This window comes from Cynocephalus volans, chromosome 8 (assembly GCF_027409185.1).
Source record: "Cynocephalus volans isolate mCynVol1 chromosome 8, mCynVol1.pri, whole genome shotgun sequence".
In the NCBI taxonomy this organism is placed as follows: Eukaryota; Metazoa; Chordata; class Mammalia; order Dermoptera; family Cynocephalidae; genus Cynocephalus; species Cynocephalus volans.
Window position 1 is genome coordinate 75,227,737 of NC_084467.1, and position 17,486 is coordinate 75,245,222.

The following is a 17,486-nucleotide window of genomic DNA, read 5'->3' on the forward strand; positions in this document are numbered from 1 at the left end:
TTTAAGCTATCAAACGGTATCACCTACTTTGTGACAACGTAGCAAACTCAAATAAGTATACTTTCATTGTTTTAATTTAATTTTTCACTTTATATATGCTATTTGGATTCATTTGTTATGGAATATTTTAGCTGGCTTTCTTCACTGTAGGAAATGAAATTACTTTTAATAGACCTGATTCAACAACATGAAGTCCTGTACTTCCACAATAATTTTCATTGAGGCAAGGAATTATACTTTCCGGTTCATTACCTCTTGCTTTGCTCCAATCTTTCAAATCTAAAGAAAAATTATCTTCAAACTATTTAAAGTATTTCCTGATGTAATAAGCTTTTTTAATAATGAAAAATGACAAGGTCAAATTTAGATAGAAGTTATCAGAACTAAGATTGAAAACCAAATATTAGAAACAAGAATGCACCTGAGATCATAAATATAATTCATATGGATGAAAATATCATCAACTGTGTTTTCCCTCATATCTCTTTTGTACAGTATGTTTTATTTGTCAATAGAAACATCACGAGTGAATTTAAATTTGTAGTGGATAAGAATTCTGATTCTTGCTAACATGATTGTTGCTAACAAATCATGGATAATAGGATTCCTAAAAATTACAGATGATTAAAAACATGAAAGTAAGAGCATAAAATAAGCTTACTGTTTCCCCAATTTTTCCAATATTTCCTTGATCTCCGACTTCTCCCTGTTAATGAAGAATATACAATTGCAAAAATGATTATTTCTCAATCATGATTACTCATGACAGCTCTTCTGTTTACATTTTTAGTGCAATTGTTTAGTTATAACCTATAAAAAGGCAAAAGAAAACTCAGTTATTCAAAACTCTGTTATAGTATTTCTATTGAATGTAGTCCTTCCTCTATTTTCACTCAAATACTAATGATCTATTTTCTTAAATTACATTCTCCTATTCATGACTTTTAATCACTTTTAAGACACTTTTACAAACACTTTTTACAAAAAAACCCAATAGTTATTGAGGTGTACTGTGTAAAAAGCAAAACAGTAGGCACTGTGAAAGACATTAAGAATAATAATAAAGACCTTGACCACAGGGATGCTCTATTTGCTCAAGCAGAACAGAAAACAAGCCACAGGTAAGTACCAAAGGAGTTTGTAGGTGTAGGCACCCTGTGAGCTGGAATAGCTAGAGGTGGCATCACTGGAGAAGTAATGTATGTTCATAACCCCTGAGCAACAATTGTGCATTCCACAAAGCCCTGAAAGCCCAGTTTTTCCAACTCATTTGGTGGCAAACTTGAACTAATCTGAATGTATTTGGTGGCAATGCCTAATCTGATTTGCGTAAGATCATTTACAGTCTTGATTTATTCCAATTAAACTGAACATTCTTACATTTCACTACAGAAATATTAATGTATCTGATTATGGCGTGCTATCCCACGGCCTACTGGAAGTGTTAAGTAAAATACATTAATGCACCATATTACTTTTCAAAATTCCAAACACTAATGATTTCAAATAATGGATTATAAAACTGTATTTGAGTTGGGTCCTGAACAATAGGTGATACTTACACCATATTTAGTGGTGGGGAATGGCATGAGCAAAGGTACAGATTAATGAGAGGTAGAAGATTAAATTCAGGGTATCATATATAGTGAATGTGACAAAAATGCACATTTTGTTTACAGAAATAGAAAATTAAAGCCATCAATTGCTGTCTTAAAAAGTTAATAATTATATTGCAGTGTGAAATAAATAGTAGGATGTTAAGATACTGAACAATGTTGCAGCCACTAATGACATGTAGCTACTGAGTATTTGAAATGGGTTGGTATGAACTAAAAAGTGGTGTAAACATAAAAACAAACTAGATTACAAAGATTTTGTACAAAAAAAGAAAATTATATTTTTTATATTGATTACATGTTGAAAAGATAATATTTTGATATCTTGAGTTAAATAAAATGTACTATTAAAATTAATTTTACCTGTTTCTTTTTACTTTTCTATATACATCTGTAGTCTACAATGTGCTTTGTATTAGATAGTGCTGATTTTAAGTGCTGAAACCTAGCATTCATAATAAATAATCACTTTGAAATAAACTTTCAAAGTCCACACAAATTTTCTTTCAATTTCTGTACGCATTTAGATAAATACTAAAGACTGAAGTGTTGTAGTAGGTTGTAATACCTAGTTTTTTGACAGCAGCTCATTAGGCGCTTTTATAGAAAATTTATGGTAGGAAAATATACAGATATTAATTTTCTAGTATTTCTCCCTCTTTTACCCAAAAGTTGCCCTTCTCAAATTTCAAAAAGGAAAATGGACTCTTTGTGCTACTTAGTCTTAGGGGAGGTTTGTGTTAACAGACAGAAAGCAGAAATTGCTTGCAGATTACCTGTATCATTGCTTTAGTTTTTAGGGTCTGAAGGTAAGAGGTAACTTGTCTTTGAGGATGAGAAAGAGATAGAAAGAGAGAGAGACAAAGAGGAGTGTGTGTCGGGGCGGGGAGGGATATTTACCCAGGCCTAGGGAGAAAAGAAAGTTCCTGAGGTTCTCTGAAAGGTAGTGACTCTTAATCAACACCCAATTGCTCCCCCGGGGAGAGCCAGGTCCCAGAAAATAACTAATGATGCAAAAAACAAATTTCAGTGACAGCTAGGGAGGAAGGAACTTCCTGCATTTGCTGGGTAACAGAAGCCACGTAGATTCTGGCGTGATTCTAAGGAAGAGGTAGGGTCTCAGTAATGACTGAGATGCAGTTTCTTGCCAGTTTGACTGGATGGTACCTCACAGTTGGATTTCCTAGCACTACTTCACAGTGAAGGGATTATTCCAATAAAGAATTGATTAAGTAAGCCTTCTGTTTATAAATACTGTGCTTCTCAGAGGTGGGGGTGGGGGTGGGGAGGAGGGTTGAATGTAACTTGAGAGACTCAGGTACACATATTCCCCAGGACAATTTCAGCCACAGACAGACATGCTGATATATTAAAAAATACTTCAGCTTATATTTCTTTACTGACCCCAAGAAGTGTTGTTTAGCTTTTCTCAGATTCCAGCATCATAAAAATGATGAGCTTAATATAAAAAACTCTAGCTTTAGGAAAGTTAGCAATAACACTATGACTCTTTTCAATTTTTAGTTAACTTTTATCTATTTTTTAAAACATTTACTTGTACATGTTTGTGTGGTAAAATGTGTTGTTTCAATACATGCATATACTGTACATTGATTCACTTAGGGTAGATAGCATAGCTTTGTATCCATTAGTCCAGCACTTCCCTTCCCACTCCCCACCCCCTTCCCCTCTTGGCCTCTGGTAACCATTATTCTATTCTCTACTTCTATGAGAACCACTTTTTTTTTTTTTTTCCAGACTCTACATATGAGTGAGATCATGCAGTATTTGTCTTTCTGTGCCCGGCTTACTTCACTTAACATGATGCTCTCCAATCCCAACCATGTTTCTGCAAATGACAGGATTTCATTTGTTTTGCTTTTTCCTCTGAATAGTATTGCATTGTGTATATATACTACAGTTTTGGGGGTTTTTTTGTTTTTGTTTGTTTTGTTTTGGTTTTTTTATCCATTCATCCACTGATGAGCATATAGGTTGATTCCGTCTCTTGGCTATTGTGAATAGTGTCTTAATGAACATGGGAGTGCAGATGTCTCTTCCTTATGTTGATTTCATTTCCACTGCGGATATGCCCAGTAGTGGGATTGCTGGGTCATAGGGTAGTTCAATTTTTAGTTCTCTGAGGAACCTCCATACTATTTTCCACATGGCTGTACCAGTTTACATTCCCACCAACAATGTAGGAGAGCTCCCTTTTCTCCACATCCTCACCAGCATTTATTTTCTGTTTTGTTGATAATAGCCATTCTAACTGGGGTGAGATATCTTACTGTGGTTTTAATTTGCATTTCCCATGATTACATCATAACATCATGATTAGTGTTGTTGAGCATTTTTTCATTGCCTGTTGGCCATTTGTATGCTTTCTTTTGAGAAGTATCTGTTAGGATTGTTTGCACATTTTTAAATTGGGTTTTTTGTTTTTTTGCTGTTGAGTCGTTCAAGTTCCTTATATATTCTAGATATTAGCCCCTTGTCTAATATGTAGCTTGCAAACACTTTCTCCCATTCTGTAGGCTGTTTCTTCACTTTGTTGATAATGCCCCTTTCTGTGCAGAAGCATTTCAGTTTGATGTAGTCTAATTTGTGTATTTTTGCTTTAGCTGTCTGTGTCTTTGTAGTCTTGCTCAAAAAAGTACTGCCCACTCCAATTTCATGTAGTGTTTCCCCTATGTTTTCTACTAGTAGTTTCATGGTTTGGGGTCTTAAATTTAGATCTTTAATCCATTTTGAGTTGATTTTTGTGTATGGTGAGAGATATGGGTCTAGTTTTAATCTTCTGCATGTGGATTTTCAGTTTTCCCAGCAGTATTTATTGAAGATGCTGTCCTTTCCCCACTGTATATTCCTGGCACCTATGTTCAAAATCAGTTAGCTGTAAATGCATAGGTTTATTTCTGGGGTTTCTATTCTGATCCATTAATCAATTTGTCTGCTTTTATGACAGTACTATGCTATTTTGGTTAGTATAGGTTTATACTATATTTTGAAGTCAGGTAGTGTGATGCCTTCAACTTTGCTTTTTTTGTTTGTTCGTTTAAGATTGCATGGCTATATGGGGTCTTTTGTGGTTCCATACAAATTTTAAGATCATTTTTCTATTCTTGTGAAAAATGTCATTGGTATTTTGATAGGCATTGTATTGAATCTACAGATTGCTTTGGTTAATATGGACATTTTGATGATATCAATCCCTCCAACCCATAAACACAGGATATCTTTCCATTTATTTGCATCGTCTTAAATTTCTTTCATCAATGTTTTATAGTTTTTCATTGTAGGTCTTTCACGTCCTTGGTTAAATTTACTTGTAAGTATTTCACGTTTTTGGTAGTTATTGTGAATGAAATTAGCTTTTTGATATCCTCTTCCGATACTTCATTTTTGGCATAGAAACACTGCTGATTTTTGTGTGTTGATTTTGCATTTTGCCACTATACTGAATTCATTTATTAGTTCTAGTAAGTTTTTGGTGCAGTCTTTAGTGTTTTCTATGTATATAAACATGTCATCTGCAAATAGGGATAGGTTGACTTCCTCATTTCCGATTCGGATACCCTTTATTGCTTCCTCTTGTCTGATTGTTTTGGCTAGAACTTCCAGTACTATGTTGAATAAGAGCAGGCATCCTTGTCTTGTTCCAGATCTTACAGGAAAATCCTTCAATTTTTGTCCATTCAGTATGATAATAGTTGTGGGTTTGTTGTATATGGCCTTTATTGTGTTGAGGTACATTCCTTCTATACCTCGTTTGTTGAGGGCTTTTGTCATGAAAGGGTGTTGAATTTTATCAAGTGCTTTTTCTGCATCTTTTGAAATGATCATATCATTTTTTTCTTTCATTCTGTTGATGTAATATATCACATTTATTGATTTGCACATGTTGAACCATCCTTGAATTCCTGGGATGAAACCCACTTGATCATGGTGAATGATTTTTTTAATTGTTGTTGGATTCTGTTTGCTAGTATTTTGCTGAGGATTTTTGCATCTATGTGCATTAGGGATATTGTCCTATAGTTTTCTTTTTGTTGTTGTTGTGTCGTTTTTTAGTTTTAGTATGAAGGTGATGCTAGCCTCATAGAATGAGTTTGGAAGTATTCCCTCCTCTTCAATTACTCAGAAGAGTTTGAGAAGGATTGGTATTAGTTCTTCTTTAAATGTTTGGTAGTATTTGGCAATGAAGCCATCTGGTCTTGGAGTTTTCTTTGTTGGGAGGCTTTTTATCAGTGCTTGAATCTTATTATCATTATTGGTCTGTTTAGGTTTTCCAATTCTTCATGATTCAACCTGAGCAAGTTGCACGTGCCCAGGATTTATCCATTTCTTCTGTGTTTTCCAGTTTTTTAGCAAGTAGTTGTTCATAATAATCTTTTGATCTTTTGTATTTCTGTGGTATCAGTTGTAACATCTCTTTTTTCATTTCTGACTTTATTTGTTGGAGTCTTCTCTTTTTTTCTTTGTTAGTCTAGCTAAAGGTTTATCAATTTTGAAAAATCTTTTTGAAAAACATTTGTTTCATGGACATTTTGCTTTTTGAAAAAAATCTCTAATTCATTCACCTCTGCTCTGATCTCTGTTATTTCTCTCCTACTAATTTTGGGTTTGGTTTGCTCTTGTTTTTCTAGTTCCTTGAGGTTGTTTATTTGAAGTTATTCTACTTTTTTGATGTAGCCATTTATTGCTATAAACTTCCTTCTTGGAACTGCTTTTGCTGTATCTCATAGGTTCTGGTATATTGTGTTTTCATTTTCATTTGTCTCCAGGAATGTTTTAATTTCCTTTTTACTTCTTCTTTGGCCCATTTGTTGTTTAGGAACATGTTGATTAATTTCCATGTAGCTTTGCATTTTTCAATGTCCTTCTGTTATTGATTTCTAGTTTTATTCTGTTGTGGTTGGACAAGATAGTTGGTATGATTTCAATTTTTAAAAATTTATTAAGATTTGTTTCATGACCTAACATATTGTCTATTCTAAAACATGTTCCACGTTCTGTTGAGAAAAGTGTGTATTCTGTGACTGCTGGATAAAATGTCCTATAAATGTCCATTAAGTACAATTAATCTGGGGTAGAGCTTAACTCTGATGCTTCTTGGTTAATTTTCTGTCTGAATAATATGTCCTCTGCTAAAGTGTGACATTAAAGTCACCAATTATTATTATGTTGGAGTCTATTTCTCCCATTAGATCTACTAGCATTTGCTTTATATATCTGGGTGCTTTGCTGTTGGGTGAGTATTTACATAGAATTGTTATATCCTCTTTTTGAACTGATCCCTTTATCATTATATGATGACCTTCCTTATCATTCTTTTACTTTCCTTGGCTTGAAGTCTGTTTTATCTGACAAAAATATAGCTACTTCTGTTCTTTTTTCATTTGTATTTGCATAAAATATATTTTTCCACCTCTTCACTTTTAGTCTATGTGTGTCCTTATAGGTGAAGTGAGTTTCTTTTAGGCAGCATATGGTTGGTTCCTGTTTTACAATCCATTCAGCCACATTATGTCTTTTAATTGGAAACTTAATCAATTTACATTTAGAGTTATTATTGATATATAGGGACTTATTAGTGCCATTGTTACTTTTTTTCTGGTTGTTTTGTAGATCCTCTTTTTGTTTTCCCAGTCTTACTGTCTTCATTTGTGATTAAGTGGTTTTCTTTAACTCTATATTTTGATTTCTTGCTATTTATTTTTAGTATGTCTATTATAGGTTTTTGTGTTATGGTTACCATGAGGCTTATAGAAAATATATTATAGATATAACAGATTATTTTAAACTAATAACAACTTAATTTTGATTGCTAAGGAGAAAAAACCAAAGCCATCTGTATGCTTTGACATTATTCTCGCCCACTTTAAAAAATTATGTTGTTTCTAGTTACATCTTTTAATGATGCCTATCTCTTACATGGTGTTGAATTTATTTGTTATTTGTTTATTGGGTTTGTCCGTTAGTTTTCTTAGAAAAGATATAAGTGGTTTATTCACTACCCTAACAATATTGGAGTATTCTGAGATTACCTATGTATTTACTACTTGAATTTTGTACCTTCAAATGTTTCCTTGATACACTTTAGTGTCACCTTCTTTCACCTTGAAGAATTCCCTTTAGCATTTCTTGTAAGGCAGGTCTGATGTTGATGAATTCCCTTAGCTTTTGTTTGTCTGAGAAGAAGTTTATTTCTCTTTCATATTTGAAGGTTAATTATGCTGGATACAGCATTCTTGGTTGACAGTGTTTTTCCTTCAACACTTCGAATATATCGCCCCATTCTCTCCTGGCCTGAAGGGTTTCTACTGAGAAATCTGCTGAGAACTGTATTAGAGCTCCCTTTCATGTTATGTGTTTTTTTTTTTATCTTGCTGTTTTCAGTAATCTTTCTTTGTCTTTGGTTTTTGATAATTTGATTACGATGTGCCTTAGGGTGTTCCTTTTTGGACTGAATTTGACTGGTGACCTGTGAGCATCCTGTACCTGAATGCTGTCATCTTTCTCTATACTTGGAAAATTTTCAGCCATTATTTCCTTAAATATGCTTTCTAGGACTCACTTTCATCTCCTTTGAGTATGCCAATTATAAAGAGATTAATTTGCTTGAAGGAGTCCCATAATTGCTGCAATTCTGTTTCATTTTTTCTTATTCTTCTTCTTTTCCCTCCTCTAGTTGGATAATTTTGGATGTTCTGTCTTCAAGCTTACTGATTCTTTCCTCTGTTTGATAAGGGTCTGTTATTAGAGCTTTCTATTGAGTTTTTCAGTTTAGATAACATATTCTTTATTTCTAGAACTTTTATTTGCTTTTAAATATATTTGATTCTTTATCAAGTTTCTCATTCTGTTCCTGCATTGTTTTCCAAATATCATTTAATTTTCTGTGTCTATTTTCTTGTGACTTTCTGAACATCTGTAAGAGGATTATTCTGGACTCTCAGTCAGACATTTCATAAATTCATTGTTCTTCTGAGTCCATTGCTGGTGCTTTGTTGGTTTCCTTTGTTGGTGTCATATTTCTCTGTTCTTTCTTGATCTTTGTGTCTTTACATCGATGCCTGCACATTTGAGGAGACAGCTATCTCTTCCAGGTTTTATAGGTGTTCTACGATGGTGTTAGATGTTTACTGCTCAAGGTCAGAACTTTGTCTCTGGGCTGGCTTTTTTCTGTTCTGTGATGTACTAATGACAACCACCACCACTTAACCTCTGCAATGGAACTATTTTGCTGTCCTGTGGTTAATTCCCTGATTGCGGAAAGCTTTTAGTGGGGACCATAACTTGAACTCTGTGCCTGAGTTAAACTTCTGCCTTACTATTGTTTCTCAGACTGGGAGAAACTTTTTGTGTGGACTGGGTTTTAACTGCTAACCTTTCAGTGACTTCTGGATCATGTTGGGTCACTAGAAATGCAACTGGGATGCATGGAAAATCCAGCCCAGGACTGAGTCTTTCCTGCAAACTGTGCCCCTGCAGTTCTGCCACACTGACCAGCCTCCACTGTGTGGTCCTAGTGCTGACTGGAAAGCAGATCAGTTGCCTACACTGTTCCCATCGTGATGCGCCTCTGGTGGATCAGCTCTCCACCCCCAGAACTGCAAATATGTCTTGTGGGGAAGACCCTGCAAAGATTCACTGACTTCTGGCTGATTCCTTCCTCTTGTTGGCTGTGTCCCCTTTCTTCTATGCAGGTGCAGGGGAAGCTTTCAAGAAGCTTTGGTGGCTTGGGAACTGGGATGGTGCACTCTGAAGTGATACACATATATATACATTTTTTTTTTTTTTTGCCAGCAGTCATGGCACCCTTCTCCCCTGCAGAGTCCAAGTAGCTTCAAGCAAAGGGCACTGCTACAGTTTTGCTGTCTCCAGGTAGCTGCATCATGTACTGGTGGCTGCTTTGTGTGCTGTGCCATAGTGGCCAAGGGAACATCTGAGGCTGGGTCTCGCTGGGGCGAACCCGCCTCCCACTCGCCATGTCTTTCCACACTTACACAGACCCAGCACATTTCTCCTCCTCTTCCCCCAAGTTCCCCTGATTTCAGGATGGTAGTTTTTGTGTTTTATTAGTTGTAAGTTGATCTCTTGTAGGAGGGAGTAATGCTGGGATTGTCTATTTTGCCATCTTGGTAATAAGAAATGTCCAATTATTAGTTAAATTTTAAATTTTCAAAAATCACCAATTCTTGTAAGCTTGTTTCTTTCAGGCATTGATGCTGTACGTATTAAACAACTGCATTACTTTATATTTGTTGGTGTCTTTTAAGGCCAAAAAAGTGTGTGACACATCCTTTCAAGGTCATAAAGTGGTGAAGGCTACCCAGTAGCCTTATCTAGGGAATATACTTAGTTAAACTCACTATTTACTATTGATTAAAAGACCCAGATTTAGTAAAGTTATATTAGCTTGTAGATTTCTGCCCAGTGGAATGGATAACCCCAAAAGTTATGATTTATTGTCCTGTACCTAATCCATAAATATTACCCTAACATGTCTTTGTTGAATTGCATATCTATATGAATATAGATATATAGATATAATTATAGATATATAGAGGTAGATAGATAAATAGATAGCTTCTCAATTTTTCTTTGAACCAATTTTAACATCTGACTGGTTCCCTGTAAGTTGATATGTATTCATTTCATATTTGTATGAAAGTCATAATTTTATCTTTTTGAAAATTATACTTTCATACTGATAATCAAGTCAGTTGCTTTACCTTTATGCCTTCTGGTCCTGGTTCACCCGCGTAACCCTTTTGACCCAGTTTTCCCTAAAAGAGAACAGAATAAATGAAAAAAGAGGTATGTTTAGTCATTATCATAGTGAAAGTTTCCTAAGGTTTATAAAATTTAGACTATTCTTATCAAATGAAACATTCCTAAATTATTTGATGAATATATTTTACCATATTTATTAGCCATTTGATTGACAAATATTTGACTGTCTGCTATGTGCCATGCACAGTTCTAGGTGCTGAGGACTGAGGAGTGATGGAAACAGCTGCCCTCGCAGAGCTTACATTTTAGTGAGGATGACAAAATTAAAAATAAATAGATAAATAAAAATATAGCATGTTAGGTAGCATAAATATGAAGGATAAAAACTGAAGCAGGGAAGGGAGGTTTAAAATGTTGTAGGAGGGGCCTAGCCCGTGGCGCACTCGGGAGAGTGCAGAGCTGGGAGCGCGGCGACGCTCCCGCCGCGGGTTCGGATCCTATATAGGAATGGCCGGTGCATTCACTGGCTGAGTGCCGGTCACGAAAAAAGACAAAAAAAAAAAAAAAAAAAAAAATGTTGTAGGAGATTTGTTGAAATTTGATAAGATTTCTAGGGAAGGAGAACTCACTAAAAAGGTGGCATTTGAGTAAAGACTTAAAGAAAAGGGCAAGTTATATGGATATGCTTCCAGGCAGAGGAAAAGAGCATGTGGCAAAGGCAGTATAGTGGGAATGCGCATGGTGCATTGGAAGAACCGTGAGGAGTCAATGCAGCTGGAGAAGAATTAAGAGAGGAGAGGATCAGTAAGGAGATGAGGTCAAAGAAAGTAATGGGGGACGGGAAGCCAGGTCATGTAGGGACTTGTAGGTTACTAAAGGACTCTGGCTTGCACTCTGAATGAGAAAGAAAGCCTGAGACAAGCTTTGAGAAGAAAACTGATATTTATGTTTTCACAGGATCACTTTGATGCAAGAGCAGAAGCAGGGAGTCTAAAGAGGAGTGTACTGCAATCATCCAAATGAGAGATAATGGCTATAGATCAGGGTGGTTGCAGACAAGGCTGTGAGAAGTGGTAAGATTCTAGATATAGTTGGAAGGTAGAACTTCCAGAAACATGTGGGAGGAAGAGGAGAATCAAGAATAAATTCAATTTTTATTGTTATTACTATTGACTATATGTATTTGTGGGGTACAGAATCGATATCAATTCATGTGCACAATATGTGGTGAGCAAATCAGGATAATTAGCATATTTTTAAATCTGAGTAACTAGCCAAATAAAATGAGGAACACTGTGAGAATAACACCTTTGGAAGGAAAATTAGAAGCTGAGTTTTGGACATTTTAGTTTGATATGCTTGTTACACATGTAAGTGGAGAGCTCTTGTGGTAGTTGTTTAAATTCAGAATGCAGAGGGGAAAAAGATTATGATCTGAAGATATAATTTTGGATGATATTTAAAGCTACAAGACTGATGAGATCATCTAGGCAGTGTGTGTAGATAGAAAATAAAAGAATTCCACAGACCAAGATTTGAGGCACTTTAAAATTTGGAATTTGAAGAAGTGAGGAAAATATGAGGGATCTTCAAAAAATTCATGTAAAGATTCATATTATCTTTTAATTCTATTTTTCCATGAATTTTGAAGCACCCTTGTATGAAAGTTGATGCCAGAGAGTTAGGAGGAAAATCGTGCAAGAGAAGGACATGTTTCCAGGAGGAGAGAGTGATCTTGTCAAATTCTGAGAGAGATGAGTGTTGAGCTATACGAAGATTATGAGGATTGAGAGGTGATCACTAGATTCAGTAACACAGAGGCCACCGATGCCCTTTGTAAGATCATTTGTATTAGAGTGGTAGGGACAAAAGTGGTTTAAGCAGGTAGAAGAAGGAGAAAAATTGGAACGAGCATGTAATAGACAATACTTTTGAGGGGTTTTACTGAAAAGGGAAAGAGAGAAACGAGGTAACACATGGAGAGGAAATTGGGATCAATATAGGTTTTCTTTTTTTTTTCTTTAAAGCTGGAAGAAATAGTAGCAGGTTTATATGCTAATAGGACTGATCCAGTAGAGAGAAAATAATTAAGATGCAGAAGACAGAGGGAAGAATTGCTGGACCAGTCTTCTTGAATAGGCAAGAGGACAAAGTACATAGGGAACAAGTGGAAGTTTTGACCTTAGCTAGAAAAATGACCTGTTCATTCACAATAGCAGGAGGAGAGAAGGCAGAGTGAATGGGTATGGAAATAGAATTCAGAATATAATCAAAGGGATAATTATAAAGTTTCATGCAGGAGGAGGAGGGATGTAGGGTCTTGAGGGAGATAAGGACAATGGAAAAGGAATAGGATCAATGGATTAAATTCCTATTGGGACTGTTAGACTGGGTTACGAGTGAGAATATATTAGAAAGAAAGAAAGAAAGATGGTGGCTGGGGAGGGAGAAATTTGAAATTGAGAATAAGAAGAGGTCGCTGTTACTGATAATGACAAGGTATAGGGTATGGCCACAGCATCGAGGAGCTCACTGAAGACAAGGGAGGCAATATCCTCGATACTGGGTGGATTAACCAACAGTACAGAGATTCTAATATCAAACAACTGATATTGATTATAGAGAGACCACTATGCTTCAACCAATGAGTGTGGCAAATTCAAATCTAGGAGGAGAAAAAGGAGGGGGTGGGGAGGGTGCTAAATAGAAGACTCATTTATAGTATTTATTAGGCATTATATATGTGGATTTTATTATTGCTGTCCATTAACAAATACGCTCATACTTTCCTTTCTTAAATAAAGCAAAACAAAACTATCCTCTGGCTCTCATTCTGTTTTCACAACATATGAAAGCTTTTGCAACTTAAAATTATATTCAGGACTTCTGGCCAAAAGGTTGTTGTAATGTTCTGCCTTGCATGAAATAATCTAATGGTTTGCTAACAAGAACTAAAAAGCAGTGCAAAGAACTGAAAATCATCCTATTATTGTTAAATATTGATTGCTGTCTAATTAATTTGGAGAAATAAGACAAGAAATCTAATTAAGAGTCCAAATTATTAGATTTGTCTATGATGTTTATAAGAAAATTTCAGTAACCCATTATTATTTACACTGGTTGGAAAGAGCCTTAACAAGAATATCCTTTTCATCTGTAATAATGTAATACTCACTTAGGTACTGTATAAATAGTTATACATTGTATCTACATTATAGAAAGAATCTCACTGGAATCTGATATCAGCATATTATAATTTCTGTAAAGTCAAGCAATTCAAAGCGTCACTAATGAAGTCTTAACTTGTCCTCGTTAAATTCTGTCATATTCAGTTGCTTTTGAGAGTGTTACACATGAGTATGTAATATTGAAACCTTATTTTCACAACTAAAAAATGGGGACAATATCTTACAGAGTTATTTTTAGGATGATTCATGGGATATACTTACAGCAATACTAGACCCCAAATGGATCTTCAATCAATAGTAGCAACAATAATAATAAACATTAAGAATGAGTAGACATGAGGTGAATATAGTTCTGTTTTCTAGGGAAGTACATTTTAAATAAGATCAGTTCTACTGGGCTCAAATAACAGGCTTTTTGTTATATAACTCTCCTTGCAAAAAATAAAATAAAAACTTTCTTTTGATGGGAAGTACCAATATATGTGCTAATGAGGTAAAGGTATAAAAGAAATAATTAGTCTCTTTAAATGTAAAAATGTTTTAAGAGCTAGAACTTCATGATGTTCTCAAGAAAACAGAATGAGACATACTTCTTATGAGTCTAACTAATGCCTCTTAAAATAAATGTAACATATACGCCTTAATTACTTCATGATAATGTAAACTTTGGTTATGCATATCAAAAACACTTAAAGAATGCATTTTCAGAACTTGAAAACAAATAATTCATATATTACCACATGGGATTATCTGACCAAAAAATGGCAGAAAATACATCTTATTAGTTTTCCACAATTTTACTGATACACTCAGAAAAAAATTCCCACAGTATTACTTAAATGGCTAAAGTATATCACATTTTGAGAAACTTATAAATAATTTGCATAAACTACTAAGACCATAAGGCCACTAAAAAAACAAGCAAACATTTAGTGGGCATAATATCATTAAAAACATCCCTGGAGAATTCCAGTTATTGGCCTATTTTATTTGGGGGAATTTTATTACTATAGTTATATGGCTATAATTTTAAATTTTTGCCCTTTGCTATAACTTAAAATGTTATACTATTAAACATATTTACAGAACAGCTGTTTTTAAGAGAAGCACTTGTGGAAAATAATTTAGATGAAACGTACTCTTGGCCCCAGTTCTCCAAAGGGTCCAATTGGTCCTTCTTCTCCCTTTAAAAAAAAAAAAAAAAAAAGAACAGAACATATCATGGCCTAAAATAAGTATCTAAAAATGTAAACCATTATTCTCCCTATTTATTCTAAAATCTGAAACCCATTCTGAGATGATAAAAATAATGCTGTGGGTTTTTTTTAGATTTTAGAACTGTATTACCCCATAACACTGTAATGTTTTGTGGGACAATCCCATATCTACCCTAAAAGAGACATGTGCTATTGGATTATTTTTAAATTGATAGATGATACAAGTTATATAGAAAATGAGGAATGGAGAAGTGATTACGGTATTACAAAACCAGGATTGGGAATCACTTAAAAAGAAACTCAACCAAGTTCTCAACCGATGGAAATCAATACACTCTGGTGTACTAAAAAATTACTTATACAGAACATGTTTACTCTAGGCACATTTTGATACTTCATTCAGTCAATAAATATGTTTTCGAGTCTTAGTTTTGCCTTAAGCCCTACAGACATAAAGGTATTTCAGATCCTACCTAAATGAGGCTTAATGTTTAGAGTTTATTCTTGACTAACTTACAGGACCAATATTCTTGGGATCAAATCAGCCATAAGTCATAAATTATTTAAAAATGGGTGCATTCTTATAAGCCTCAACAACTATATGGGTGGATAGAGACTGAAGATTAACATAGATCAAAATAAAGAATTTTTATCCATTACTCTCTAAGAGAATAAAAAAGTAATAAATGTTTTCACTCCATTTATAGACATATTTACTAAATATACTGATTTATCTTTAAATAAATAGTTCATGTTACAACATTAATAGACTTTCCTAGAATCATGTATTATATCTTATTGATTTGATAAACATTCTTGCTTAATTTATAATTCAATTAGGCTATAATTTATTGGGTCACAAATAAAAAATAGTCATAAATAGTAAATATAAATTCTAGAACATATGAATGAGACTCTGAGTTCAGATTCTTCAGAAATTCCAATGGAAACCATTAACATAAACCACTTAATGAGTTCAGAGCACTGTAAAGTGATTCCAAATTCTATTCTATAACTGCCAATATAAAATAGCTTGGAATCTTCTATAGCAAAAATTGTCCACACTAAGGCAATGTTTTCTTTAAGCAAAAACTAAAGTCCCACAAAAAATAAAAAGGGAAAATATGAACTAAAACAATGCTGGTCGTAAATTAATTTACTCCATACCTGAGTTCCTTTGAGACCAGGAGGTCCAGGAGGCCCTCTATTTCCAAGTAGTCCCTGTAAATGCAATACAAGCACACTCAATAAAAATTTTAGATCAATTAACATTTTGATCACTATTAATCTGGAGATAGATAATACTATTTGGTACCATTTATTTCTCACTAAGAAGTTATGAAAATGGGGTGGGAAGAAAACTACAGGACACTTAAAAAGTTGGGAAACATAGGATAAACATATTTAAACCATTTGTTAGTGTTCAAACAATCTGCTCAGTATGGTATTCTTCAATCTCCAGACACCTTTCCAGAGAAAATATTTCTAAACTTAAGGCAATGGGTCCAATTGTTAATGTGACAATAGTACAATAAATAGTACAAGAAAGAGCGTCCACAAAGTCTGAAAACAGATGGGGAAGATAAATAGTGTTTTAATATCTGTTAAAGAGACCAGAAGAATCTGGAACTCATTATTCATACTAAATGTTGTTCAATTTATATCCCTTCTTGATACAAGCTGGTAAAAAGGAAGCACAATTTGTAGAAAAAAAGCAACAGTCTGAATTTGGCTAGGAATTTCAAGACTATAAAAAATCCTTTGTTAAACAAAATGCATGTTGTTAAAAATCAATTGCTCTCTGAATCAAAACCCATTCAAAGTAACAATAAAAAAAATTTTCCTAGTTCAGAAAACACCATATAACATTTATTTAACATGACAACATTTTCTCGTTCAGTTCTGTTCTCCTAACAATGCGATGTGCTGGCAAAGTTTAAAGTAAATCTCTTTTAAGAATTGTACTTTGCATGACTGTTTTTAGTGATTCTACAACCTGTTTTATCTAATTTTTAACTGCAGTAAATAACTATACCAAAGAGCAAATCGACTCAGGTGACTTTGATCTTTAGTGATGAAATGCTGTGCAGTGACTGCATGGGAATCTTTCCTTCGTGTTATATCTCGTTTTATCATTGCTATGCTTTAAAACAATCAAAAAATGAAAAACTCTTGGTCAGGTTAATACTTTATATTATTGCAAGCTTATTATGTAAACAGCACCACTGAAGAAACTATATGACTTTAGGCAATAACATTTTTGTGCAGCTTTCTTAATTTTAAAAGGAAAAGATGGATTAGATTATGAAAATGGGCATATGCCATTTTATGCCAGGCCATCATACACTAATCCTTTTTCAGGCAAAAGTACCCTAATTTTCCTTAAGGAAATACTTTTTCCCTACTGTTAGCCAATGTGGTTTGAGGGGAGGTGACTCTACCCCTGACTGTAATTGTGGACGTGACAGGGACCTAAGACAGTCAGCATATTCTATAACCCTGGAAACAATGATTGGTTTAGGAATGAGCAAGAGAACCAAGTTAGTCTAACTAAAGCAAATTTGGGACGTTCAGTGGAACTATTGGGAAGACAGAACAAGATTAAGGATGAAGTAAACCTGAATCATCAGGGAGGAAACCATCAGGGAAGAAACCATCAAGGAAACCATCAAGGGGAGATAGCTGAGAATGAAAGCAACAAACTAACAAATGGAGAGAGTACA

General features: G+C 34.4%; 1 protein-coding gene across 1 annotated transcript in view; it reads right to left on the reverse strand.

The window, feature by feature from the left end:
* The window catches only part of COL24A1 (collagen type XXIV alpha 1 chain), a 354,783-nt gene that overhangs the window by 179,380 nt on the left and 157,917 nt on the right, over positions 1-17,486 (reverse strand). Inside the window, exons 20-23 of the mRNA XM_063105785.1 lie at positions 15,931-15,984; positions 14,686-14,730; positions 10,358-10,411; positions 662-706 (exon numbers count right to left, since the gene is read on the reverse strand). Coding sequence (XP_062961855.1) covers positions 662-706; positions 10,358-10,411; positions 14,686-14,730; positions 15,931-15,984 — 198 coding nt within the window. The remainder of the gene's footprint in view (positions 1-661; positions 707-10,357; positions 10,412-14,685; positions 14,731-15,930; positions 15,985-17,486) is intronic.